This window comes from Mercenaria mercenaria, chromosome 3, assembly GCF_021730395.1.
Source record: "Mercenaria mercenaria strain notata chromosome 3, MADL_Memer_1, whole genome shotgun sequence".
In the NCBI taxonomy this organism is placed as follows: domain Eukaryota; kingdom Metazoa; phylum Mollusca; class Bivalvia; order Venerida; family Veneridae; genus Mercenaria; species Mercenaria mercenaria.
Genome location: NC_069363.1, coordinates 91,832,393 through 91,859,911, shown reverse-complemented (window position 1 = coordinate 91,859,911; position 27,519 = coordinate 91,832,393). Strand labels below are relative to the sequence as shown.

The window sequence follows — 27,519 nt, the reverse complement described above, 5'->3', positions numbered from 1 at the left end:
TTAGCAGTAAACCACCTCACCACTGACTTATTCTTTCTTCCACATCTTTAAAACCCCTGATGCGGACCACAGCTAAATGGTTCTTCAAAGCTTTCCCCAAAATTAATACTTCAGACACTAACTTGCCAGGAACTTTAGCCTTCAATTATAATATGTCCAGCGGGGGGATTAGCCATGTCTAACATGGCTCTTGTTTTTTAGGTCAAAAACCTGATCTATTAAAATATTTTGACATTACTAAATTATTTAACCTTTGTCTGTCAGATAATTTTCTAAGAGTGCCTCATTATTCTTCATTTTCATGTGTAAGAAATGGTATTTTGTTTTGTTTCCAGTGGAGATGAATTAATGATAACAGAGTTGTTATTCAATGGTGTATTCAATGATCTGACAGCACAGCAGGCCTGTGCATTACTCAGCTGTTTTGTGTTCCAAGAAGGCTCAAATGATGTTCCTAAACTTACAGAATCTTTGTCAGGTCCACTCAGATTGTTACAGGTATGTGCTGCATTTAACTGTCATTTTCTATTCATGTTTGGACATATTTGTTGAAAACAAACCTAACCTGAAACAAATCTAGAAATCAAAGGCCTGAATGGCCTGAGTCGGCTAATGATTGATGTAATGACAGTATAGTCTACGAGTTTCAGTTTGTTTTTAGTTTTTTTTTCTTAAAATTTCATAACACAGCTCGATATTTACCCAAAATATTATATCCGGATACGATTACACTTTTCTCCAATTTGAACAATATATTTTACAAATTGTGATGATACGAAGACATTTAGCAGCAATTGGCAGTATCTGACATTGAAGTTTACGGTTAAATTACCTCTTATTTAAATCTTTTCATAAAAAAGTTGTTTCGTTTCGCCAAACATAGACGATCTACTTTCGATTTCAAAAACTACAAGAAAATACAATTTAATGTTTCGCCGATTTGTTTATTTCTCGAAAAATAAGAATTAAAATAATTTTTAATATCAGTAGTAACTAAACAAACCAGTAAGAGCTTCTTCTTCCGATAATTTATCCGTTTACTGACTGCAAAATTCAACCCACGCAAAGTTTATAGAAATCATACGATGCGTGTTTACGTTCAATGTGGGAGAATTAAGGCTGATCGGCTATGTTACCTAACGCATCCAGACGATTCAGATTTTGTTTTTAAAAAAGCATTGTGTGCGTTTCTGTAATTTTATATACGTTTTTATACGCTTAGAAATTATTAGACATTCGTATTTGCATTATTTCTATACGTAATTTACGCTAATACGCATCTTATCTGGAGCCCTGCAGTGGAACTATTTTTTGTCTTTCGCTGGATGTTACCCAAGCTTTGTAAGCCTGCGCAATTCTTAAAATGCACATTTATGCTTAATGAGTTACATTCGAGAATTGCACAATTACAAGTCATAAATATGACAGATTACATCGTATATTGGTCATAGCAAAGGGAATTGACACAACTTAACTTCATTCATGCAGTGAACTGTTTGAAATTTGAGAAATCTAATGGAACTACATCCCTTCACATGTTATTCGGTCCATTTAGAGAATCGTTGGATAGCAAGGACTCGTCAAAAGGCTTTCAGCCTTTAGCCGACTCAAAAATGCTTTTCATTCGTTCATGGTTCGAACAATACAGCCAGAAATTAGTTAACTATTTTCAAAATTTCTGCTCAGAGAGATCATGCTAGTTCAAAGAAGATGCTTTAGCTGCATATTTGTACCTAATGGCAGAAGGTGATTATCTTTGGTGCACACAAGCATTAAAATTATAATAGTGTAACTGTTTCTAAATCAGAAAAATGCCGTGGAAGGGAATTAAAAAGGAAGTTTCATGTAACTTTAGTTTAGTGATTGGGATAAAAGTTATCAAGAAAACAAACATGCCAATGCATTTCTTAAGGAAGTAAAAATATTAGTTGAGATTGTTATGTCTGTCCTTAGTCTTTTTGATTATCTTTCGTATCAAATCTTTAAAACAATATTGTTATCAAATCTGTTGAAAGGATCTTGATAAAACTTCCGTTTCATTTTACAAGGAAGAAAAAACTTACTTCTGATTTGTAACGCAATCTTAGGAGTCAGGTAATTATCTTTCGTTTCAAATCTTTAAAACAATATTGTTATCAAATCTGTTGAAAGGATCTTGATAAAACTTCCGTTTCATTTTACAAGGAAGGAAAAACTTACTTCTGATTTGTAACGCAATCTTAGGAGTCAGGTAAAAAAATATTTATTTACTGACAGGATACAGCGAGAAGAATAGCTCGAGTGAGTAAAGAGGCGAAACTAGAGATAGATGAGGAAGAATATGTAACTTCATTTAAACCAAATATGATGGATGTAGTCCATGCCTGGTGTAGTGGTGCTAGCTTCTTCGAGATCTGTAAAATGACGGACATATTTGAAGGTATGGACATTATGTGAGCCGAATGTTTGCTCTCCTGATGTGTTCGTCGCTGCTTTTACAAAAATTGAAGCAAAATCAGGAAAACAGTCACATTTCATGATAGTCAGGTTTGAGAAAAAAGGAGAACATCTTGAAATATTCAGAATTGCTTGCATTTAAATTGTACAGCTTCTTGTTATGTGTAATATTTCGAAGGAGTGCCAGTACCCAGTGATATTCCTAGTTTGTTAAGGTTTAAATCAGCATTCTTGATATAAGTTTGTGATTGCATCACTCCTTGTATAGAATGAATGTGTGCACGTGGTCCATGACCACCACCCCTAATGTTTTCAGATTAATAATATTTAAATGGGATGATAAATTTACACATTAACTTTGTTCCTATATGTATATTTATGCTGTAACAATAGGTGACGATGTTAGGAATATGCCTTCTCTTAAACTTCTTTCTGTAGATAATTAATGTTTTAGTTGCCTCCCCTTTTCCATGATTGTAGGCAGTATTATTAGATGTATGAGAAGATTGGAAGAAACTTTGAGACAGATGGTACAGTCAGCAAAAGCCATAGGAAATACAGAGTTGGAAAATAAATTCAATGAAGGTTTGAACATTCTTGCTGTTTACTAGTCTCCAGTTTTGCGTCCATACTTCATGCACTAGTGTACTGTAGTCAGAAGAATTTCAGAAAGGACATCTGTCTCTGATAACAAAAAAAAAATGTTTAAAAAAAAAAAAAAAAAAAAAAAAAAAAAAAAAAAAGAAAAAAAAAAAAAGGCTGGAGTGGAACAAAGATGCTGGCTTTAGATAAGTTGTAAAATCTTTTTGTGATGTCATTACCTGGTTTCAATCATAATCATTCAGCTGACCCAGTTATCTCAGTAAATAGAGCATTAGAATATAAATCAAAAGTTCTCCATGACAATTTGAAAGAAGACTCTTAGTTTGGAGAAATTTGGAGATTTCTTATTCATGTGAGGAAGTTGTAAGTTACTTGCCAAGTACTGATCTGGAATCCAGGAACATTGGTTAGGTCAAGTTTCAGGAACAGGATTAGAGAAATGTTCAGTCATTTGTTATTAATGTTTGATGTACATCATACATAGGTTTATGCATATAGTATAGATCTCTGGTAGTTGCTACATGCCAGAAGTTTCTGATTGTCATTTAAAATGCATTGCAGAATAATAAAAACTCCTGTTTATTTTAAGAATAGTTTGTTCTATAGCACATAGCAGAGTTCCACATTAGATTATTAGTTTAGATTAATATTTTGTGATGTGTTTCAGGTATAAGAAGTATGAAGCGAGACATTGTATTTGCAGCCAGTTTGTACTTGTAGTGCAGAAATGGAAAATGGAACAATACATTGAACTGCTGTGTGGTACATAGTGCCAAGGAAAGTAAAGTTGGTGAAATGCTGAGTTAGCTTGGGTTGTCTCCCTTCGTTAACCGACCACAACCTCTTGCTTTAATATGAGTCGTTGGTGATCAGTGAACAAAGAAATAGCTGCTAGATATCAGTCACCAGACTGCCAGAACTCACCACCATCTTCTCAGGAAAGATTATTGCCAGGTGTAAGGTTATTCTTACAAGGGAGAGGGTTGAAATAGAGCGTGAAAATTTATGTGTTTCATAACTTCGGTAAGAAGTGATTCATTTTAACTTGGAAAGAAACACTTGAGCAGATACATTTAGATTTTCTGACAGATCTGGTTCAGCAATAGAATGTATGTTTACATCCTATAGACAACTACTTGGACGGACAGAGAATAGAAAATGATAATGCATTATTTTGTTACAGAGTGCTTAGTTTTAATTGAACAAATGCCTTTAATTTGTTCATTGTGCCCATGCACTACAAGAAGGGTGGTACGCTTCAAATTATTTTTTGGTTTTCTCTGTTTTTATGCAGAAAGCAGTCATAAATAAATATGTTTTAACTGATAATGTTCCATTTGTGAAAGGTCTGTGATAATGATATTCTGAAAGTAATTCATTTTCCAGGATCCAAATGTTTGGAATCAAAAACAGTAATACCTTGAAATTAATTGAAAAATGAAGGGCATAATAAAGCATATTTCAGAGTCACAGCTAGATTGTACTGTCTTTATGCAGTTAAGTATATAGTATGTGCTATATATCGTTGTAAATACCATATCATTATAATAACATGTGTTTTAAATATGTCGTTACTTGTACAAAAACTTATTAAAGAATCAGTTGTGAAAGGTTTCTGGCTTTTGTGTCATATATTTCATGGTTCGCACAGGTCCTTGAAAGTCCTTGAATTTGATCCTAAGTCCTTGAAAAGTCCTTGATTTTTTTCTTCCAAAAATCCCCTGAAAAAGTACTTGAATTTTGAAAAAAAGGTAGAAAAGTCCTTAAATTTTGCTAAAAACGGGGGTGCAATCGTATTGTAGGGGAAAAATACAAAAAATAAATAATAAATAAGTCAAAACGAGCGAAAAAACGGTGTAAAATAAAAATACATGAACACCCACGGAGGGAACGCTAGTTGAACACCGTTTCGGTACAGAAGTTAGATACGGAATAGCGATTTTCACAACGTTAAAATATTATGCGCAAGGTCATTGTAGCGTGACTTATCAACAACTACAATGAGTGGCCCAAAAAATAAATGTAGTTTCGCCAATAAATGGCTTACACAGGATGATTATTCATCGTGGTTAAAGGAGTTTAAGTCAGACAAGCATAAGTGTATGTGATAAACTCATTGATGTCGGAACTATGGGAGAAAGTGCGTTGAAATCACACGCATAAACAAGAAGTGTTGTCCCTTGAGGACAAATTGAAAACTAGTCCTGAGAGCTTGAAAGACTTATAAGAAACATGTACTAAGTATGTATACATGCAAATATAGCTCATAAAAGGTAATCATAAAGATCTCATAAAGGTTAAGATATGCTATTGTAGCTTATGGAAAATAAAACTGTTCTGTAACTTTTCTTCTATCATAATGCCTTATGAAGAGCCTAAATGGTTTTGTAATTTAAGATTTAAAGCGATTAAAATAGTCCTTGAAAATCAATAAAAAGTCCTTGAAAAGTCCTTGAATTTTTTTTGCCAAGTCCTGTATGAACCATGTATTTGGTATGTATTGGAAATTCTTGGAGATTCTGATTCTTGCCCGTCTGGCCCTTAATACTCTGTAGTGTTTAAAGGGTACTTGCAAACACTTTGTAAACTTAAGTTGGGGATGAGTCGTGTCATTGTCAAGATGCTGTTGAAAATTAGAAAAATTAAAAACTACATTTAGGAAAGGTATTGTGATCAAACTTCGTATACAAGAATCTTGCAAGGAAACCAAAAATTAAAAGCTATTACTAGACTCCCTCAACAATCACAGGCAGATACATGCACCGCAAAGTAGGTCAGTCACAAATAAAGGCTGTTGTGTCTAGGTATAGCAGACAGGCTGCTGCTTCAAGTACATTAATTATGCCGGATGATTACTCAAGAATGCTTTGGTCTAGGATCATGAAAGTTGATAGGGAGGTTGTTCATGTCCAGCAGATGACCCCAATTCATTTTGCGGTCAGTAGGTTAAAGGTCAAGGTCACAGTGACCCGGAACAGTTAAACGCTTCCCGGTTAATGAAACTTAATAGGGAGGTTGATCTTGACCGGCTGATGAGCCCTACTGATTTTAAGGTCAGTAGGTCAAAGGTCAAGGTCACAGTGACCCGGAACAGTTACACTGTTTCCGGACGATAACTTTTGGGCCTAGGATCACAGCACTTGATAGGGAGGTTGATCACGACCAGCAGATGACCTTTATTAGCTCACCTGTCACATAGTGACAAGGTGAGCTTTTGTGATCACCCTTCGTCCCTCGTGCGTGCGTCCGTCCGTCCGTCAACAATTTCTTGTCTGCACGATGGTGGTTTCATTTATGATTTTATTTTAACCAAACTTGCACACAACTTGTATCACCATAAGATCACGATTCCTTTCTTGAACTGGCCAGATCCCATTATGGGTTCCAGAGTTATGGCCCCTGAAAGGGCCAAAATTAGCTATTTTGACCTTGTCTGCACAGTAGCAGCTTTATTTATGATTTGATTTTTACCAAACTTGCACACAACTTGTATCACGATAAGATCTTAGTTCCTTTCTTGAACTGGCCAGATTCCTTTATGGGTTCCAGAGTTATGGACCCTGAAAGGGCCAAAATTAGCTATTTTGACCTTGTCTGCACAATAGCAGCTTCATTTATGATTTGATTTTAACCAAACTTGCACACAACTTGTATCACCATAAGATCTCGGTTCCTTTCTCAATATAGGAATAAGGTCAGTAATTCGGTCGAAAACGTGCTTCCGTGGTGTAGTCGAAAGAAATCCATAATAAGTAGATCCTAATTTTCCCATTTTTTGCGCAAATTCATGTAGAACGAGTGCTTTAATCACCATTTTTCACTACTAGAATACATTCTGCATGAAATGAGACGGTTTTCATGTTCATACACCCCACATGGCAAGTTTTGCAGATCGAAACTGGAAGTAGGTGTTTATTGCGTGGACGAGAGCAAATATGCGCCATTTTTAGGGTAACAGACCACAACTGACTGGCATTTCACTAGGAACAACATAACCCCCTATTTTCTTTTCATTTTTACGTTAATTTGTGATAGAACTTTCATGAAAAATAGGTGTAGGAAAAAGTGATGTTCTCTAAAGATACGTAAAGACGATCTGAAGTTGTCGTTTTTTATATGAAACAAAGAAGGATTTGAATTACTGACCTTTAACCTATAAGAGCTGAAATAAGACTTTTTCGAAACACATCGCAATTAGTCTTAATAGTCATAGATCGGTTGTATATGATATAAAAGGGTGTTTCCAATGCAAAATAATAGTGAAATTTGAAATTTTTGAATTTTGACCATATTTTGAGTAAATGCGCCTATTCAGCAGCAATTTCTGGGATTAAAACACCAATATTTTGTCTCCAGAATGTCAGAAAATGCACGAAATGCATCCTTCTTGGTCGTATTCATGACGGAATGAATGATATTTCAGAATCCAAGTGAAAAATAATACAAACGAGTGGAACTTTTACCAAAATATACAATAAAAGGACCATAGGGCCAAAATTTAGCCCAGTAAATTGGTAGGGGGTGGCTTCTATTAAATGTCTATATTTCTCTAAAATCTTGAAATTTCACAATGAAACTTAGCAATATGTTTGGTATTACATCTTTCTTGAAAATAGAGATGAAAACTGTGTGAAATTTGATAAGAAACATTTCTTATAGGAATAAGGTCAGTAATTCGGTCGAAAATGTGCTTCCGTGGTGTAGTCGAAAGAAGTCCATAATAAATAGATCCTAATTTTCCCATTTTTTGCGCAAATTCGTGTAGAACGAGTGCTTTAATCACCATTTTTCACTACTAGAATACATTCTGCATGAAATGAGACGGTTTTCATGTTCATACACCCCACATGGCAAGTTTTGCAGATCGAAACCGGAAGTAGGTGTTTATTGCGCGGACGAGAGCAAATATGCGCCATTTTTAGGGTAACAGACCACAACTGACTGGCATTTCACTAGGAACTACATAACCCCCTATTTTCTTTTCATTTTTACGTTAATTTGTGATAGAACTTTCATGAAAAATAGGTGTAGGAAAAAGTGATGTTCTCTAAAGATACGTAAAGAGGATCAGAAGTTGTCGTTTTTTATATGAAACAAAGAAGGATTTGAATTATTGACCTTTAACCTTGAACTGGCGAGATTCCATTATGGGTTCCAGAGTGATGGCCCCTGAAAGGGCCAGAATTAGCTATTTTGACCTTGTCTGCACAATAGCAGCTTCATTTATGATTTGAATTTAATCAAACTTGCACAAAACTTGTGTCACCATAAGATCTCGGTTCCTTTCTTGAACCGGCCAGATCCCTAAATGGGTTCCAGAGTTATGGCCCCTGAAAGGGCCAAAATTAGCTTTTTTGACCTTGTCTGCACAATAGCAACTTCATTTATGATTTGATTTTAACCAAACTTGCACACAACTTGTATCACCACAAGATCTTGCTTCCTTTCTTCAACTGGCCAGATTCCATCATGGGTTCCAGAGTTATGGCCCCTTGAAGGTCCAAAATTGGCTATTTTGGCTTTTGCAGCCATATAGAGACTTCATTTATGGTTTTATTTGATACAAACTTCCAAAATACCTTCAACAACAAGAAATCTTGGATTCCATGACAAATCAGATCCAATCATAGGTTCCAGAGTTATTTTATATCTGATTACCTCCCCTAATTGTAATCAAAATGGATTTATATTAGTAAGTACTTACAGGACTTATTTGAAATTTCATTATTGTTATAAGTTGGACTGAGACAATCAGGGTAGATAAATATGGACTGATTTTATGTCAAATTATTTCCCTTTATTTCAAATTAAAATTGTTATATCTCCATAACTAATGAAGATACTGATCTGAAATTTCATTTATGTCAACAGATTTATTTGGCAGATCCTTCTTTTGTCCACTTACAATATTTTTTTTTAATTACTTCCCTTTTACGTTACTATAAATAGCTTATTTTTAGTAACTTTTTTTATTAATGGCCGTAGGGAAAACACGAGACCAGTTTTCTGTGGTACAACATGGATGGTACCTCCAATTTTTAGGTGAATTTTAACATATCTGTACCTTGTAAGATTTTTTTTTCTTTTTGGTTAAATTTCTTCCCTTTGTTGTTCCTGTCCTTTGGACTTAGATATTTTTTCTGAGGACCTTCTTGTCCTCAAGTGCAATGATAACATGTGAGCGATATAGGGCCATCATGGCCCTCTTGTTGATTTTGAGGTCAGTAGGTCAATGGTCAAGGTCACAGTGATCCGGAACAGACCGTTTCCTGATGATAATTTGAGAATGCTTGGGCCTAGGATCACGAAACTTAATAGGGAGGTTGATCATGACCAGCAGATGACCCCTATTGATTTTGAGGTCAGTAGGTCAAAGGTCAAAGTCACATTGATGCTGAACAGTAGAACTTTTAACTTTTATAATTATTGAGGTCAGTACGTCAGATGTCCAGTGCACAGTGATTTAAATAATTTCTGTTCCTTGTGTAGTTACTAAATGCATCAAGGGGTGCATTTCGTGTTTTTCTAAGAGCTCTTTAAAGATGTAAATAAGGGGAGATGGGGTCAAAGTGTGTTGGGAGGTGGGGTGGGGAAGTAAAAAATGGGGAGCATAAAAGGGATGAGGAGGGTAGGGTAGTAACATCACCAACATACAAGAAAAATCAATGTGGCTTTTAATAACTTCAATAGCACATCACGTAAAGAACATTTCTGTGAAGTTATTTCAAAATCTGCCCAATAGATTAAGGAGAGATGACGTTTTGTAGTTGCTTCTGTTATACTTAACTTGTTAGCTCTGTTGGCCATGTTTTTGACAATTTAAAAAGTTCAGTAGACGGGACCCAAAGAATATCTCTTTGAAACCATTTTAAAACGGACCAATGGTTTAGGAGATGGTGTTTGGAGACTTTTTTTTATATTCAGCTCTTGAAGAGCTTTTTTGACGAAATAGAAAAAAAGAACTATTTTAGTAAAAGGCCACCAAAGGAACGTTTGTATGAACAGGAAGTTGTTCCAGGCATGAAGATTTTGTTTATCAGCATCTGGGTGACTCCTCCAGAAAACTAGGATGGTGCAACACAGAAGAGGCTCCAAGTCCGGAAGCTTCCCTGGACGGATGACATACGACGGATAGTGAATGATCCGTGCTCTGGTGAGCTAATTTAGCAGAAAAGATGTTTCCCGCCAATAACTTTAATTCAGTATAAGACAGTGAACCAATTGTTTTTCTCACAAGAACCGTTTTTAATAGCGACCTATTTTCTTCAGTGTCAATAAATAGTATAGTTTCCAAGTGATATGTCGGTTATTGGTGCTAGAAAAGACCAATTTGTCGGAGGGAATCAGTTCCACACTGGTAATTTTAGACAACGCCGCTGTGAATTAGAACAGGACACATATAGGATGCTAATGTACCAGATAACGAGTGTTACAATATTAATAATTCTCCTTAAAGTTTTGATTATGTCCGCGTTGAACTCTTCATGTGATGCGATTATGATTTTATGATAATGCACCGATAATCAGAATGATAATGTACCGATAATCATAATGATAATGTACCGATAATTACGATTATCTTTACGAAGTTTGTGTGTATGCACGGCTGCAGAGTATAAAGGCTCGTCTACGCTATTCAAGAAAACTTGCACAAGATATAAACCACGGCAACTTGTATAGTATTAGCGTCTTTTTGAGTGGCAGTTTCCAGATAATTTTCAGCTACAAGATCTTGTAGCGTTTAAGGTTAGAATTCGTCCTATTTTTCTTGAATGGTAGTGCTGTCAAATGCTCTGATGAAGGGTTTTTGATGAGGAGCACCTGCCTAGTATGGTATTTTGTTTACATTTTTACATTTAAATGTGTATTGGGATCTAATAAAACCATCACTGAATGTTTGGCGTTGATAATTTAACAATAAACATGGCAGTGTGGACAGCAGAAAAAAATGATGTTTTAATTGAATGACATGCTCAAAAGCCAAGTTTATATAATTCAATAATAAAATTATATCTAATACTCCAGTAGAAGAGTAACATCAGCAAGTTCGGTGTTCTCAAAAAGTATTTTTACATTATCAACCATGTTTCTCACAAGGTTACATATTAACAAAATATGACTGTTTTATCATATTTCCTGAAATAATATCTTTTAAGTAGCTTTGTTCTTCAACTGGATATTTATCAATTCAACTAGAGTTTTTCTCAATCAGTGTTTTCACCAATGATTCATTTTTTAAATGTCCAAATAATTGATCTTTATAAACACTTTGTACCTGTATCATTTTGGCCATCTTTTTTTCCTGTCATGATATTCCTCCATTTAAAATTAATGTGTCTTCCAAGTACAAGAAATATTGCAAAGCACTAATTGCTTGTACAAGATATAAATCATGTAGTGATTTATGGGCCCTACACGATTTTCTTGTAGTGTGTAGACGGGACTTTAAGTTAGATTTCTTAGGCTCTGTGGTCAGGTACATAAATCTGATACCGTATAATGAAAATGTAAACCCTCAATTCAAGCATATTTTGTTTGATATTCGTATTTACAAAATCATTTATATTTGATACTACAAACATAGGTTCGACTATATTAACAGATTAGGAAATGAACAATTACAAATAGTTAGGCGGGTGATTTTACAAATATCAAATGTATCCTACTAATTAAAGCATATACAGAACATGACTCTTCCAGCTCAAACACTGCTCCAAAAAGTCTACATTCGTCACCGTTTTAAACTTTTGACTTAAAAATGTATTTTTTCCCGCAGTTTATGCGGGCATTGTCGAATTAGGACGTATTTTGTATGAAACTTCCAATGAATTTACCGTCTACAGCTACAGACATCTGATAGGGTAGATAGAATATTTCTAAGTCTACATGATTCACAATTTTAGACTTTCGTAGACATTGTAGTTCATAATTCAGCGAACTGATATACAGAAATCAAACAAATTTGATACACGTGGACAAAATCATCAAAAATCAAAATTTGTCCGCGTATGATATCCACAACTTGATTTAAGGAGAGTACTGTTGTAGCTCCCAGTTGATGTTTTCATTTCCATTCTGCTTGATAAACCGTATCAGGAACATTCCTTTACTTGGCATTCCTCCTGAACCACCGTTTTCTGCGAAAATACAAGAAGTAATTATATAATAAGTAAAGATAACTTTCGCTAAAAATGAAAGTTATCGAGCAGAATATGCACGGGAATCTTACATACTTTCGTTAAAATGTATTCATATTATTTTCGCCCGATTAACGTTTTTAAGAAGCTTGAAGCTTTTAGATCGTTTTTTTTTTGTCACAATGTCCGTATTTTAAATAAAATGCAAATAACTGCATCCTAGGCAAAGCTGTTCTAGGCAACATATATATCAAAAGTTGTTAATAGTAGATACCAGCTTTATTTTTGACTATTTTTCTTTCAGTCTACAGACGTTCTCACATCTTTTAAAATGCCATTTTTACGTTCATCCGGCTGTCAGGCCCTTTCATGTATATAATTGAGACAAACGCAGGGATTGTGATTGAATAAGAGAAAATTACCAAATGAAGACGATGAATAATTTGTGTTGGAGTCACCACTAGGAAACACGAGCGTGTCGGGATTAAAGAATCCGGTCCCAGAATTAGATAACCCGCCTGGGTAGACTGAAATGAATAACATAGACTTTAATTTTGTGATTACTAAACTATTGTAAAAGGTTCTGAAAGAAGGTTACCGCTAATTAACTATGCGTTGCCTATCGTTAAAAAGTATTGTACATGTATTTTTTAATCTAGGACCGGATTTTAACCCAAGCGAAAGGGAAAGACAAATCTTACGTGTTTGAATCGTGTATGTGGCCTTCACGGCATTTTTCCAGCCTCCATACGAGAGAATACACTCGGCTCCTCGCCCGTTCATTGATTCGTCAAGTTGCAATGACAGGTAGCTCGTCACATCGCCGTAGCCTGGAAATTATGAAAAAAATCTGAAAGCGAACAAAGCGTATTGTGAAATATTGAAGTTTTAATTCGGGTTAGGAGTTATGATTTAGGATTAAAGTTGAAGAATGTCTCGCTGAATTATATTTTGGTCCCGTTTTGGTAGAGTTTAAAACTCGGACATGGTTCGAATCTGCGACTCAGTAAAAAGCAAACACCAATAAACTTATTGAAGGAGACATTATAATCTTATTCGCTTTTCGCGAATCTTTCAACGTGATCTTGTCGTTTAAAGTTAAAAGATACATTTTTTTGATGTACAATGGTTAACTAATGGTTATGGTTTAAAATAACATCCCCTATTGCAAAACAGAACAAATTTGAATTAGGGCTTCTAATACTTTAAATACAATTTACCTGTTCCGGACAGGTGTATCGAATATCTTCTTATGTAATCTGCATTGTTGTTGCATGTCTACACCGTTAATAAGCCAGCGGATCGTAGGCGGCGGTAACCCATTGGTAGCTTTACAAGTGAGGTTGTGTGTCTCGCCGTTGTTCGGCTGTCCAACCATCTCTATCGTTACATTTTGAGGAAGATCTACATGTATTATGAATAAGTAAACTTAAACAGTTTGTTTTATTAATTTCAAATCAGATCGCGACACATTTTAGTTCATAGGGTAATTTCACGTCTTTAAGTTTTGGAGGGAGACACAGGGTGCCCAAATGACCATTTTTTTCCAGGCGGGTAATTAGGCTGAACCACCGACCTTCTGTTAACCAGCTGGATGGCCTCAAACACATCAGTTACTTAAACACAACTGCACATTTGATTTTGCACGTACTTGTCAGTTCTTATGCCTGTTTAATAGTGATAGTAGGTATTTTATATCTTTCATTCAGCCTAACAAACCCTACATTTCAAACCATTTCTAACAGTTTTACTTGTATTCAATGATGATAAAAAGACCAATGAAAGTCACCGACTCAACACGACAAATATTCAAAAGATATGAGACGTAATGTCCTCAGTAATATCGTCATATTTTTTTCTCGCCCTGGAATCTCACCGAGGGCATCTCATTTTGCAGTACACACCCGATATTAAGCCTGCATAATGTAAGAATCCCGTGATCTCTTTAATATCAAAAACACGTTTGTATGCTTACAATACTAGCTTTTTTAAATACAATCTTACCAACTACGACTAAGGTAGCGTCATAGTCTACACCACCTGCCGTGCACCGATACAGTCCCGCGTCTTCCGGTTGCAGATTGTAAACTGTGAGATTGTACGTCCATTGGATACTGTATTTACTGGGACTTGACAGAACGTTCTCGTTAAAGGTCAATGCATTGAAAGCATCACTACCCGCTGGTTTCTGAAAAATGAAAAAAAAAACAAAAAAAAACAGGAAATTATTTCCTGTAAAATCTGCATTTATAAATACTTAAGTCCTCATTTTTACTTTAACCATTTTCCTCAAATAAAAAAAGAATTTGTCTGTATTAGACGTCTGACAATGATAACATTGAAAACCCGGTGTTAATATTTGAATATATATGATAAAATGTACGCAACAACATGCACAAAGGGGATTCATTTTCAACAAATTACCATGCTTTTGTAAGAAGATACTTTACAATGAACGTAAACATCTTGTCGCACAGATCATTTTTCAAAAATTGAAACTGAATAAAACTGAACGAATAAAATGTCTACTTACATATTTCCATTGTACACTTTCCGACGACGCCTTGTCGGTAACGATGCATGCAAGAGTTACATTTTTGCCCAGTTCCCTTGCCGTATCCACCGGCCGCAATATAACGTTCACTGCGCTACAACCTAAAACAAACCCAACAAATATTGCATGAAAATAGGTGTTTCTTTCCTTTTTAGCAGGACATTGAATTGTTTAGCACATTTGATATGCTTAATTTAACTTTAAAATGTATAGTTCTATTGGTCATACAATTTGAAAACATAACGAAACATGACAACAATGTCTCCAGTTTACATAGAACCGGTCAGTGCATAGAACAATTTTTCATATTCATTTTTCGCGTCTAGGGATGACCACGCATTCATTAACATACTTGCAAATAAGCCATCACACTTTTAGAAAAAAAATCGGAAAATTTTATGCTAAAAATGACCTGAATACATAAGTATCTATAAAAAGTAAATCGAAACTTTTTTGAAACTGTATTTGTTTGATTTTCCTCTATGAATGAACATGACATGAAGCGAGAGAAATCAGCTACCCTCGTGCCGGATATTCCCATCTTTACCCGCGACCAGTGAAAGATTCTTATAATCTACAATAATCTGGGTTTCCTTAATACGGGCTCATATAAAACTCAAATAAAACACATGAAATCGACGCTTTTTCAGTTTTCTATATAAATAAAGAGATTCAAGATCCTCAAGTACGTGGTTCTCTTTTAAAACCTGAATATACTCCACGCTTTAAATTGTATATAAATTTTCTCTCTTTGAAATGAATTTTTGACCAAGCAGAAATTCCATGGAACATGAACATGAAACGGTTACACTTTTTCATGTTTGTAAAAAAAATGACATTTTTTTCCTTTCTTGATAAGTATGTTTAAAAACATTTTAAACAGGTACCTTGTATAAGAATTAACGTCACTGCCAACACCACCAGGTTCATCTCGATGTCTTTAAAAGTTCTGTGCAAATCCGATCTTTATATTGCTTTTAGTTTAAAAGGTCAGTCGACATGCGCAAAATTGGTGTTCCAATTTTTCAGCGTTTTTATCGATATTTTTTTTTCAAGAAAAACTACAAACTATCATGTGCTTTATGCTCAAAAATGTGTGTACATTACAATGATGTATACTCTTATGCAAAAAAGCTGTGTTTTGATAAAGTTTAGACATAATAACAAGTTCAAATTTATTTTCAAGTCAATTTCAACGAGACGCAGTAAAATAAAATAGTGTATTCTAAGCAAATTAGGCATATTGTGTTCTAATCGTAGTAACATATTGAGGATTATAAACATCACTAAACGTTAAAACAAATAACTTTATTTCTGATGATAAAGTTGCCTATATTATCCAACACAATTAATACATCATGTAAATGTTCCCAGTCAGTTTCAGCCAATTAAGAAATCTAAACAGCCTTATTAGAACTTCACCATTGCCGCGTTATTTGCAATAGAGCCTTAATACGCCAGAAGAGGCCGCTGTCAGACAAATAAACAATAACAGATTTTGGTAACACCCTGTACCATTAGAAGTTATCACTATGGCAGCCTTGGGTTTCTAACAACAGTCAGATTCTTGGGTATAAATGTTGGCTACATTTAGTGTGTGGAGTTAGATCAGGAATTTATCTTGTTGACTGTACGTGGTAGGAAATACAGAGACACTATGCTGTCCATTTTTGCTTTCGTGACTTTGGCCTTTCAGGGTATGTACATTTTGTTCTTTAATTTTTTTTGTTGATGTTCAATGCAAGAGCTAAGTTCAAATGAATTTCATATACACATTTCTAAGAAGATTATTATGAAAGGTCTGATTTACATGGCAACTGTATTTTTTACATCCGTTATTCCGTATTACTATCTTGACGTTAGTCTCACAAAAATACATCTATTTTTGAGACTTTATAAGATTAGGCTCAGGCAGTAGAATAATTAAAAAGATACCTTAGAATCACTCGATTATATTTAAATTTAAATATGTCATTCACAACCTTCTTTTTCTTAATGTGTGAGGCTTTTTCAAAACTGTACTATATTAGGAATCTTAAACAAAAACTTCCATAAATCATACATTGAGTTTAATAAATTTGGTAGGCAATAAGATGTTGATATTTTATCATATTTTATAAATAAAGATATGTATTTTAATTTTCACTATTGTGAGATATTTTGCTCTGTTTCGTTGAGACAAGTTTACTTTATTACAATTTCGTCACATTCAAGCAGATTTCATGTACGGATGTTAACCTAGTTACAAGAAAAGTTTTAAAAATGCAATGGTTTCCAGTAAAAGAACTGAAAATTTCACTTCATCTGTTACCTTGTTTCAGCTTGTCAGGGTTTGACAGTAACTCAACAACCATCTAACTCAGCCGTAGAGATAGGCCAGAACGTGACGATAGCCTGTATGGTCAGTAATAAAGCCGACAGTGAAAGTGTCCAGTGGAAAATGGTATGTTTTCCCTTTCTAGACCTTCTTGTTACGATACATTTTGTTATTGTTAATAACTGTTATAAATCTTTATCACTGTTTAAAAAGTCGATGAAGGCGACATTGAATGGCATACGATTTTTGGAAAATAATTGATTCAGTTATATACCCATATATACTCGTATATGATATTTTCAGGTATTTTCAGGTATGTGAACATCTAAACGTTAACCATCTAACACAAATGAATACAGACTTTAAATTAACTTTATCAAACATATACGTATAAGTAATTTAGCCTGCATACATTTCAAAGTGCTCACGAGTATGAGAACCAGTGATTACATCACGATTTTGAATTTCAGAGAGCTAACGGCAGCTCAACATTTAACGCTATCACCTTTAATGAAAATGTGCTCGGATCCGCGACCAAGTATGCCGTCGTCAGCACCTACAACTTGACCGTGATCAGCGCCGCTACAGCCGACGAAGGGACGTACAGATGCACCGCCGGCACCAGCGATTACGACGCTCAGCTTACCGTAGTCGGTATGTCATTCTGTGTTACATCTCACTGAATATACTCTGTACTGATTTTTATTCACATTCATTTGTAAAATATGCATTTCACTATGTTAGTAACAATGACAGTAGCCATCTAGTACTTAATCCACAAATCATATTCGAGCACACCCATCTCTTGTTTTTAATATGTTATGCGGAATTTGAATTTAGTTGTTGTTGTTGTTTTCGTCTACTACAGGTGACCATTCTATAACATGGTCAACTCTTATATCCATTGCCTTTTTATTAGTATTACATGAATGATATTTTATTCGTTGTAGATCTGCCAAATGCTGTAGCCATCGGATGGGGAGGCACTCCCAACGCCGGTAACACCGTCAACTTAACCTGCACTGCTACCAACGGGCGTCCAACCCCTAACATCCGCTGGATTATCAATGGTGTTGACCTCTCTAACTCGGCCATTCTTGAAACTAACTCTGTCACTGCCAGCGGTAAGATAATTTGTATCATACGCATTTATGACATGTTAAAATAGAATGGGTTCTAAATGCTATTTTGAGAGAAAATTAATTTATCCTAGATTTTCCTTATCTTTAAACCCTTTTGAAAGGGGTGGAGAAGACGTCGGGCTATCAATACTTCTATAGTTATTGAAAAAGATCAATCTTAATTAACTTGCTATACATGTATGTAATGTATACAAAGACTACACTTTCTGTATGATATCTGAAATCCGATAAAAAATCAAACTAGAAAGAAAATATTTGAAACTTGGTCATCATGTAACAACATTTTTCCATGTTTTTGTTAGGTTACGGTAACAGCGTGAGTAACCTGCCCTTGGCCCTGAATTCAAACATGAACGGTAACTTGGCAGTATGTTACGTGGCATACGACGGCTGGAACGATGCAATGAATGCAACATACATTCTGAATATCAGTAAGTGTAGAAATTAGTTTTATTTGCTTTTGTTTAAATGAACACTCAAATGATATCATTTCTGTGTCGTTGTTGTGTTTCTATTTCCGGTCTTTTTGGATCATGGAGTGCATTTAAAGCTGTGAACCCATACTGAAAATCAGCAAATTATGCATTCTGTGTACGTTTTCGGAATTCTTCGGACTTTATGGAAAGTCAGCTAGACGGTTTCAGCCGAAGAGTGCCGAATTGTAACGAATATACGTAATAGAGTATCATTATGGGTGTACTGTAACAGAGTTCCGTTTAAGCCGCTGCTATGAGGGCTTGATTTGTGCAGCACATTTTTTCCCTCAACAAAAGCCTAGTGTTCTACTATTTGTTTGCTTGCTTTCTTTGGTTCCAAAGGACCTTCTTATAGATTTGATTTAACTTCTACAAAAACATGTCGTCATGTACTGTGTGTTGGGTGTAAAATGTTGCCATGCACTTGGAATATTAAATGTTGTTATTATTGCTGTTCCCTTGAGATCGTAAAGTCCGTGCAATATCACTGTGTAATGCAGGTCCGCTTAAATCAAGAAGGTGTGGTGTATGTTGCACTTTTTCTTCTTACCTCTAATGAACAGAATCAATCATTGTTTGCTTCTTTGAGTATTATTCTTACAAAATTTGATAAGTAATTATGGGAACAAAGTACACAGGGTCAGAAAAAGAAAACGCGGTTGGTATACATTTAATATTTTTACGTTTGTTATGTCAGCTACTATATTTCCTTTTGTAAAACATACACACTTTGATTGCTGGCAGTCTAAATTTTGACAATAATACCCCTTTTAAAGTCGCTCGTGGCTTTCATCATTAATACAAGATTTCTACCATTAATATATAAAAGAAGAATTATCAGCTAAAGTTTGTGATAACTCTTTTCAGATGGAGGCGCTAGTCTGAAGATGTCTGGCCTCGTGATGACAGCTATCGTTGCTATTCTCGCCTTGATGTGAACATAACGAGATTCTAAAAAATAACTTTATAGTGTCAGCCATGATTGTTTGAACAAAAGGAGCACATGATACGGAACATGTTTTTGGTACATACATACATATCGGGTTTTAAAACAAATACCATACAGTTTTGTTTGAACGAATGATTGGTTGGTTGGCTGAATATTTGCACAGGAATGATAAAGTTTATTTTTTGATGAGTTACTGAATTTCATTTTAATACTGTAGTTTATCTAAGTAGAAATTAGCATCATGTTTAATCATAGAAAAGTAGTTTTGTAAATAATCGTTAGTTAAGCGGCGAAGTAAACAACAAAGATATATCTTGTACAAGGAAAGATGACAATACCTTCTCTATAATTAATAGCTATAGAATCTCTAGTCCGACTCGCATTCGTCGGCGTCCATAGTTATAAATTTAGCATTTTCTTTATGCCGGTCTTGTTATTTTTTTTTTTTATTTTTTGAGAAAATCACTGCAGGTCATTTTACTTTTATTTCTTTTAGTTACAGACTGGTGTATTAATAAACATTGCATTTTATTTATGCATGTATGACTTTATTTTGTTCTTATGTTTTTATTCATAATTTGATATGACAGTAGAGAAAGTGATATATCTTTGTTACTGGTTAGGTTCATTAACGTATAACTATAGCGTAAAGTCAACTGTGATAATGATTTATATATACATATGTAGTTAATAAAAGATATTTAGTTAAATTTGTGTTCCTTGTAAATTGATATCGGGTTTTATTATATCTGGTCTTTGAAGCAAAACCGCACAGAGAGCGAGCGCGGTCACCTACCGAAGGGTTATATAATTTTAAAGCCACCTGGTCACATTTTTGGAGGTAATAGAAATGAGCTGCACCATGAGAAAACCAGCATAGTGCGTTTGCGACCAGCATGGATCCAGACCAGCCTGTGCATCCGCGCAGTCTGGTCAGGATCCATGCTGATCGCTTTCAAAGCCTATTGCAATTAGAGAAACCGTTAGCAAACAGCATGGATCCTGACCAGACTGCTCGGATGCGGAGGCTGGTCTGGATCCATGCTGGTCGCAAATGCACTATGTTGGTTTTCTCATGGTGCGGCTCATTTTGAACAGACATTTGATATAAACTTAATGACATGAAGTTTTGCAAGCTATTGTTACAAAGTGTAAAAACAATATTTCAAAAGGTGTAAAGTGCTTGAGAAGCATTTCAAATAATGAGAAAAATATTAATATTATTCATGGTTTATGACAAATTATTTAAGGATATTTACTACATCCGTTATTCGCTAAAATATTTTATAATTTAACATTAATTAAAGTGTAGAAAATCTTCATCGAATATTTCTAATATTTATTAAATTCAAATTTATTCATAAACAAGATCCAGTTAATAATTCAAATACAATAAAAAAGCTAATATTATATATACAGAATAAACACAAAAATAAACACTGTGTTAGTGTTATCCGAATTCAATTCATTTCAAATTCAAATAGTTTATTTTCGTCTCATCATTTGTTCAAAACAGTTAACAACATAATAAAGACTTATAAGATGCATGTGCCTATAAGAAACGGGTAAGCATAACTTATATTAATGAATAAATATATCTCTTATTTACATTCATACAAGTCATTTTTCGAAAAAAAGTAAAAAGATATTGTGAATCGATCCAAATCATGGTATTAATACACTGAAATCCAGTAACATCCTCTTGTTTAAAGTATTCCTGTTTCCAACTGCTTCGCATAAAGACATTATAAGTTCATTATATCTTGTTTAAAGAAGTCTGTTATGAAATGGGATGGGAGTGGGAAGCAGTCATAGTGGTCATAGACAACATTAATAAGGCTGTGTTTTCGTCGATGACATAAAACTGATATTGTGCCATGTAAGTCAACCTTTTTTTGCTCGATTTAATTAAAGCGCTAAGTAATGACGTCACAGTGTATGTGTCTGTCATTGCAACAGTAGAATGTTCCCCATGGATTGTTATACGTCCTGGAAAAATTGTTTTTGACTACTTGTGAAACTTTTCGAAAAAAGCCCCTTCGTCGTGTTCACACTGTTGTTATATATCGTTCCTTAATTCTGACATGATTGTGTGTTATTACATCGTTTGTCCAGTGTATGACTGTACGCCCCTCTGATAACTATGAATTATGCACGACATCAGCATGAACTCATATTCATAATCGATTTGAAGTAAAATGTAATCAGCATCTTTTGCTAGACAAATCTTGATCAAGTTAATATTAGTTTTATAATTCATGCTATTTTATAGCTTTTATTTACCTATAATATTCTCAGCATTAAGAAGAAAATTGATATTTATTGAATCACTTTGAAGACTCAGTTGCATTTCCTGGGAGAAGTTAAACAGGCCCCATGTTCACAAAACATTTTTCGGTCTCAGCTGAGTTTGAGTTTGAAATTTTAATATCAGTTGTACTAAAACTTCATGGTTAAATTCCAAATGAGACTGACCATCAGTACTAATTAGTATCTTGAAAATAGTTATTAACTTAAAATCTAATTTTAAACATGCTACTTAGATATAAATGACAAATAAAGTTTCGTTATCAAACTCAGCTGAGACTGAAAATGTTTTGTGAACACGGGGCCAGGTTTTTAGTACAATACAAGCTTAAGGGTACCATTTTTTCCTATGTATATGCTAAACAGACCATATTACTGCAATACAAAACAATGAAAAGTTTGTTAAAACAGATAAAGGATTATATTGCCATAAAGTGTCGGTAGTGTGGTGACCTGATATACGCTTATCAACGCATATTGATCTTTGATTTTACGGCAGCCGATAAAATGTTTGATGGGTCCTCCTGTCCTGCTAGAAACTGCTACAACAGTGACTTCGGCTGAACCCAACAAGCCAGAGCATATCATTTCGAGCAAAATAAAAAAATCAAGAAAATCTATGTTTTTTTCTCACATTCTGACTCGATAGTATTAACGTTAACACTCTGTTTAAATGTGCAATTTAACGTTCAATCAAAGCAGTGAAAAGTGATTTAACATACCAATCCAGTTTCTGTCATGAATAAACTTTGATATGAAATAAATATCGGGCATTGCTGCATTAACTATCAATATATTGTATATCTTCAAACCCATTTTCCGTTCCCAGTTCTTTTGCTGTTGTGTCCGAGTTTGTTACGGGAAATGCGTGATAGGTTTTTGATTTTGGAAGCATGTCTGTTTTTAACACTGCACACTCTTCGCCAATTTTTGTACTTTCAATGAACCCTTCTCCCTCTTCAGTTATTGTCTCTTCGTTTGGTTCCTTTGATTCCATGAAAAGGAAGGAGAACCCCATTTTTCCGAAAGCGTCTGGCGTACTTAGTCGTCTTTTACCGGAAGTTGAATGTCTTCTTCCGAAAGTTGATTGTCTTCTTCCGGTAAACTTGTGCATCTTTCTTCCGATTTTGAAGCTTCGACTGTCTCTTCTTTTTGTGTCACCGTGCAATTTAAAGTCTTTCGCTTTTATACCCTTTTCAATTTCTAACAGTTTTAATTTTTCTTCATAATTTCTGATATTCTCAGCATGTTTTTGAATTTCTGTAATCATTTTCATTTTACTGGCTTCCAGTTTCAATGACCTTTCGCTCTTTAGGTAATTGTTGATCGCATCTGCTTCAGACCTTGCACTCTGATGGGCTGTTGTACCTTGACGGAAACGTATTACAAGCAAGAAAAATACTCCAAGAAATGAATACACTGCAACTGTACAAATAATAAACTGCATTGCACCAACTTGATCGTACGTGTCTGTTGCAACCGTACTTGTTTCCATGGTATTAGTTTCGTTCAAAATTCGCACGACATATATATCCCCCGTTGTATTTGGGTCGAGGCCCCCAAGATTTGTATTTAAGCATGGGGGCATCAGTTATTTTATCGATTTATTGCAACTTTTATAAGAATTATTCCAGTCAGCGCATAATATTAACAAATTTAATGAAACGAATGTGGAAAGAAATATGATATCAGCTAGTATTTTGATATAACCTTGTAAGTTCACGGTCAAAAGACCTCAATATATTGTATACTGCCGACCAAATGTATGTAGGAATATTTATAATAACATGTGTAATTTAACACTTATAAAACGCTTTTTTAACATACATTGTTAAAAAAAGTCAGACATATCAGGGTTTTACAGTTTTTTACTTTCTCTTTAGTGTTGGTACACGTACACTCAGTTCCAAAAGAAAGTGTGCACTTAGTTTTCAGTTATTTTTTCTCGGTCATTTTCATGAAAACTTATAATGTTTGGTACCAAAATTTAAATCAGTTCGTAAACAAATTGGTGTGCATTTTAGATTTTGAGTTATACCTGAGAGTTAGTGTATGAAGAAAATGAAACAAAAACGTCGGGGAATTTTTTGAAATATTTAAACTTAAAAAGTGCACACTTTCTTTTGGAACTGAGTATATATAGAACGCCTTAATCTTCAAATTTCTGAACATTTATTCAAAACTATACCAATATTTAAATTAATTTCAGTTCCTAAATGTCTTCCTTATTTAGCTTGTCATATCATTTAAACTAACTACCCAGGACCAATTCCAATTTTCGTGCAGTATATCAAATCTTTCAATTGCTGTCTATCCGCGGGTCACTGAACTCGTTTTACATTCTATATAAAATACAGTCGTGGCAGGTCAAACTTTTCTTCATACAGTTTGTTTGATATTTTATTACTTTAATAAATTTATTATATTTCACCCAATGGATCTTAATCTAAATATTTAAATGTACTAGTATTTTGTGCTAAAGCAACGCGACAGATTTTATTTGTCAATTTAAAAAGAAATGAACACATTAAAAAAACCGAAGCACTTTAATGTCCATTTTCCATCAGCCTACGACACAGCAATATATAACGCAAAAAAAAAAAAAAACAAACAAACAAACACACAAAAAAAGTGGAAAAACAATTTCAAGATGAAACACAAATGAACGGTATGACTTGCGAAAGAAACTTTTTTTATACTTTAATAAAATCAACAAATTGATAAATTTTAACATATCAAAAATACGTTTTAATAAGTAACAATATTCTCATATTTTAAGTACCTTTAAAAAATAAAGTAAAATTTAAACATAATGCATGTATCGATATTTCTCACACAAACTTTACTGTAAGTATTCAATTATAACAAAAGACTACAGACAAATATACAAAACCCATGTCAAGACCTTTAAAGGTGTATTTCTTTAAAAGGCAATAGGTGTCACAAATTGAACTGAAATATTTCGCCTTTCAGATAAATTTGAATACAAGTATACAATCTGTAAACCTTTCTTTTGTTCAAGATTATGAAAAGAAATAGTTTTATTTTTTTGCAGTGTATATACATATGTGTATTGTCAAAATTGTAACAGATAGAAGGAATTGAATATCTATCTATTCATGCATGTGAAACTATAAAAAATTATGTACTTTTCTTGGTTGTTTGTATATAAGCCAATTTATATTCGCCGCCGGTAGCCCTCATGGGCAGCTCCCCCAGAAAACTGTCAGTAATATTTAGTGGGAGGATAGTGTAAGATAAGAAGATGTTCCAATTAATGAAGCTTCCCTGGTTCTGTAGTGCGTCAGATGTAAAGCATTAATACATGGGACTCTTATCCCAAAGTTAGTAATTTTAGCAGGAGGAGCTTGTACTCGAACTCATCTTACTTAATCAAGATCTCCTTTATATAGCCATGTCTATGAATACCAACACTAGTACGCAGTGATCACATCTTCTATTCAAAATTAGTAAATAAAGTCTGAAATGGGAGTTCAACGGTATCCGAGGGTATGTATAGAAAAGTAACGCCAACTTAACCTTTAGGCAAATGAGTTTCATTCTGTAGCAGAATGCATATTTTTTTCATATTGCCATGTTGTAGACGGGGCTTTAAAATAGTATAAGCCTTGTTATTCGAGGGTTGAAGTTTCATGCTTCGTCAATGTTTATTTGATAAAATGGATGCTACAAGTGTCTGTGTACCAAATTCTGCTATGACAGTGGTTCCCATGTTGGCGATTTCAGACTATTTCCCCACGATTTTCTGAACATTGAATGTCTCAGAATTAATGGTAAACCGCTGTTAGAACACAGTTGCTGGTAATGCAGACATGCCGCTTTAATATTTTCAAGAAATACTAAACACTAAGAGGTACGCTCAACTAATTATAAAGTGTCAGTCGTACTTTTATGTAATAATAAAAGCTCAGACGTACACTAGAAATGATAATACTCTGACCGGCAGTTGTGGGAATATCTGGTTCGAGGGTAATTGTTTTTGCGGTAACGAGGCTCTGTCGAGTTTTGTTGGCATGGGTAAAATCACAGGAAACACCAGTCCGGTGTGCAAGAAAATTGTTGCAGCAGTGACCACTTACATGTTAGATAGTTGCAACAACTAACTAATGTGTGACAGGTTGGACCAGGGATATTTGGTGAAATTAGAACAGAACTAATATGAGATAATCAGGGATGTACATGTTTGCATTAAATACCAACGATATTAATGTTAGGAAAGCATATATCTGGAGAGTGTTCTGTAGAGTTTTTTTCTGTAAATGTCACTTAGTGTGGCAGTCATATACTATATATTAACATTTTTATACATGTGTTATAAACACGTGCATATCTTTAAACAAAAATGTGACAGTTACCATTTTTTCTCGGTCAGCCTAATAAATAAAAACTACATGATTTGTCAAATGTTTTAACTAAAACTTTATTTCAAACGTCATAAGACGGTAATGAATAAGATAACATTCATAAGGACTGTTTAATTTCTTCATTATAACATTGACTTTTGTATAATAAGATCACAAGTGTACATAAACCGGTTTATTGCAAAGTGTCCAAATTTAATACCGCTAGAAATGAAGATTTACATTAATTTAATTTGTGAAATAGTGGGATATACGGATCCTGTTGGGCCATTGCACTGTTCAACGCCGAACATGCCATTACGAATCATACGACAAGACACGATGCACTACAATAAGATAAGTGCAACGACGAAACAAAATTCATACGCGACGCGAAATTCTGCGTATTGTTCTGCGTCGCGTCGCAATGTTTTTATACATACCTGTCATATCTCGTTATTGTAATGTCACGTGGCATTGTCCTGTTGTAATATCGTAAAGTCGCGTCTTATTGTCACAGTCGGCATCTACATGAATGTGGGCAACATCACGAAGGCTCTGATAGGCTTTCCGTAGGTAAATGACGTAACTCTTTCAAACAAATTAACAATGTACAGAATAAACATCTGTTGTAAATGGACAGGTATGCATTCACGCATTATCTCACCTGCTGATTACTTTCTCTCAAAAATGCATCGATACAGAAAAAGTTAAATGACCCTTAAGAATGTAAAGTCACCTTTTAAGTGTCTAGTTAAATTTATATGATTTAAATCAATCAATGAAAGGGTTTACGTTTCTGTGCCGATGTGCAATCATCTCACTGTACAACCAAAAAACAGGAGACAAACCCCAAGAAATGTAAGTTTCTAATTAAAGAATTGTAATCAGGTGCACATACACACAATTGAAAGTTATGCATAATCTTGATCCGTAACGTCTAAATCGAACTTGACATAATGAACTTAAAATTTCAATTCGCAATAACTTTAGTTATTCTAGTAGTTGCTATATATGCCGCTATAATTTCCCTGACTTGGAGAAAGCACACTTCTGCAAAGTTTCATTACATTCTGATGTAAGAGACACAAAAAAAGAAGAATTAAACGTTTTTGAGTCTTAATCTAATGTTCAGACTAGAATTGTTGATGAATAAAGTTCTCAGTTGGAAGTAGACAATATCAGAAAATGGCTGTCACACGTGTGCCGCGTACGTGTTTTTTTCCCGTGAGATGCT

General features: G+C 34.4%; 2 protein-coding genes across 2 annotated transcripts in view; one reads left to right on the top strand and one right to left on the bottom strand.

Moving 5' to 3' along the window:
- The window catches only part of LOC123524048 (exosome RNA helicase MTR4-like), a 35,251-nt gene extending 30,598 nt beyond the window's left edge, over positions 1-4,653 (top strand). Inside the window, exons 22-25 of the mRNA XM_045301923.2 lie at positions 336-498; positions 2,257-2,419; positions 2,917-3,021; positions 3,707-4,653. Of these exons, the coding sequence (XP_045157858.2) occupies positions 336-498; positions 2,257-2,419; positions 2,917-3,021; positions 3,707-3,759 (484 nt within the window). The 3' untranslated portion in view covers positions 3,760-4,653. The remainder of the gene's footprint in view (positions 1-335; positions 499-2,256; positions 2,420-2,916; positions 3,022-3,706) is intronic.
- An 8,313-nt stretch (positions 4,654-12,966) lies between these two features.
- Positions 12,967-23,780, bottom strand: LOC123524051 (V-set and immunoglobulin domain-containing protein 1-like). The gene is made up of 5 exons (XM_045301929.2): positions 22,644-23,780; positions 14,710-14,831; positions 14,181-14,364; positions 13,397-13,580; positions 12,967-13,006 (listed from the first exon to the last, which is right to left on the bottom strand). Exons 1-5 carry the CDS (start codon positions 22,735-22,737, stop codon positions 12,967-12,969), a joined length of 624 nt encoding a protein of 207 aa, XP_045157864.2. The 5' UTR covers positions 22,738-23,780.
- Between the last annotated feature and the right edge of the window lie 3,739 nt (positions 23,781-27,519).

Coding starts and splice junctions, on each gene's coding strand:
- LOC123524051 (XM_045301929.2), bottom strand. CDS start 22,737: ATGGGTTTGAAGATATACAATATATTGATAGTTAATGCAGCAATGCCC. Junction 13,581..14,180: donor CGCTACCTTAGTCGTAGTTG/GTAAGATTGTAT, acceptor TAATACATGTAG/ATCTTCCTCAAAATGTAACG. Junction 13,007..13,396: donor GATACACCTGTCCGGAACAG/GTAAATTGTATT, acceptor CATAATTTCCAG/GCTACGGCGATGTGACGAGC.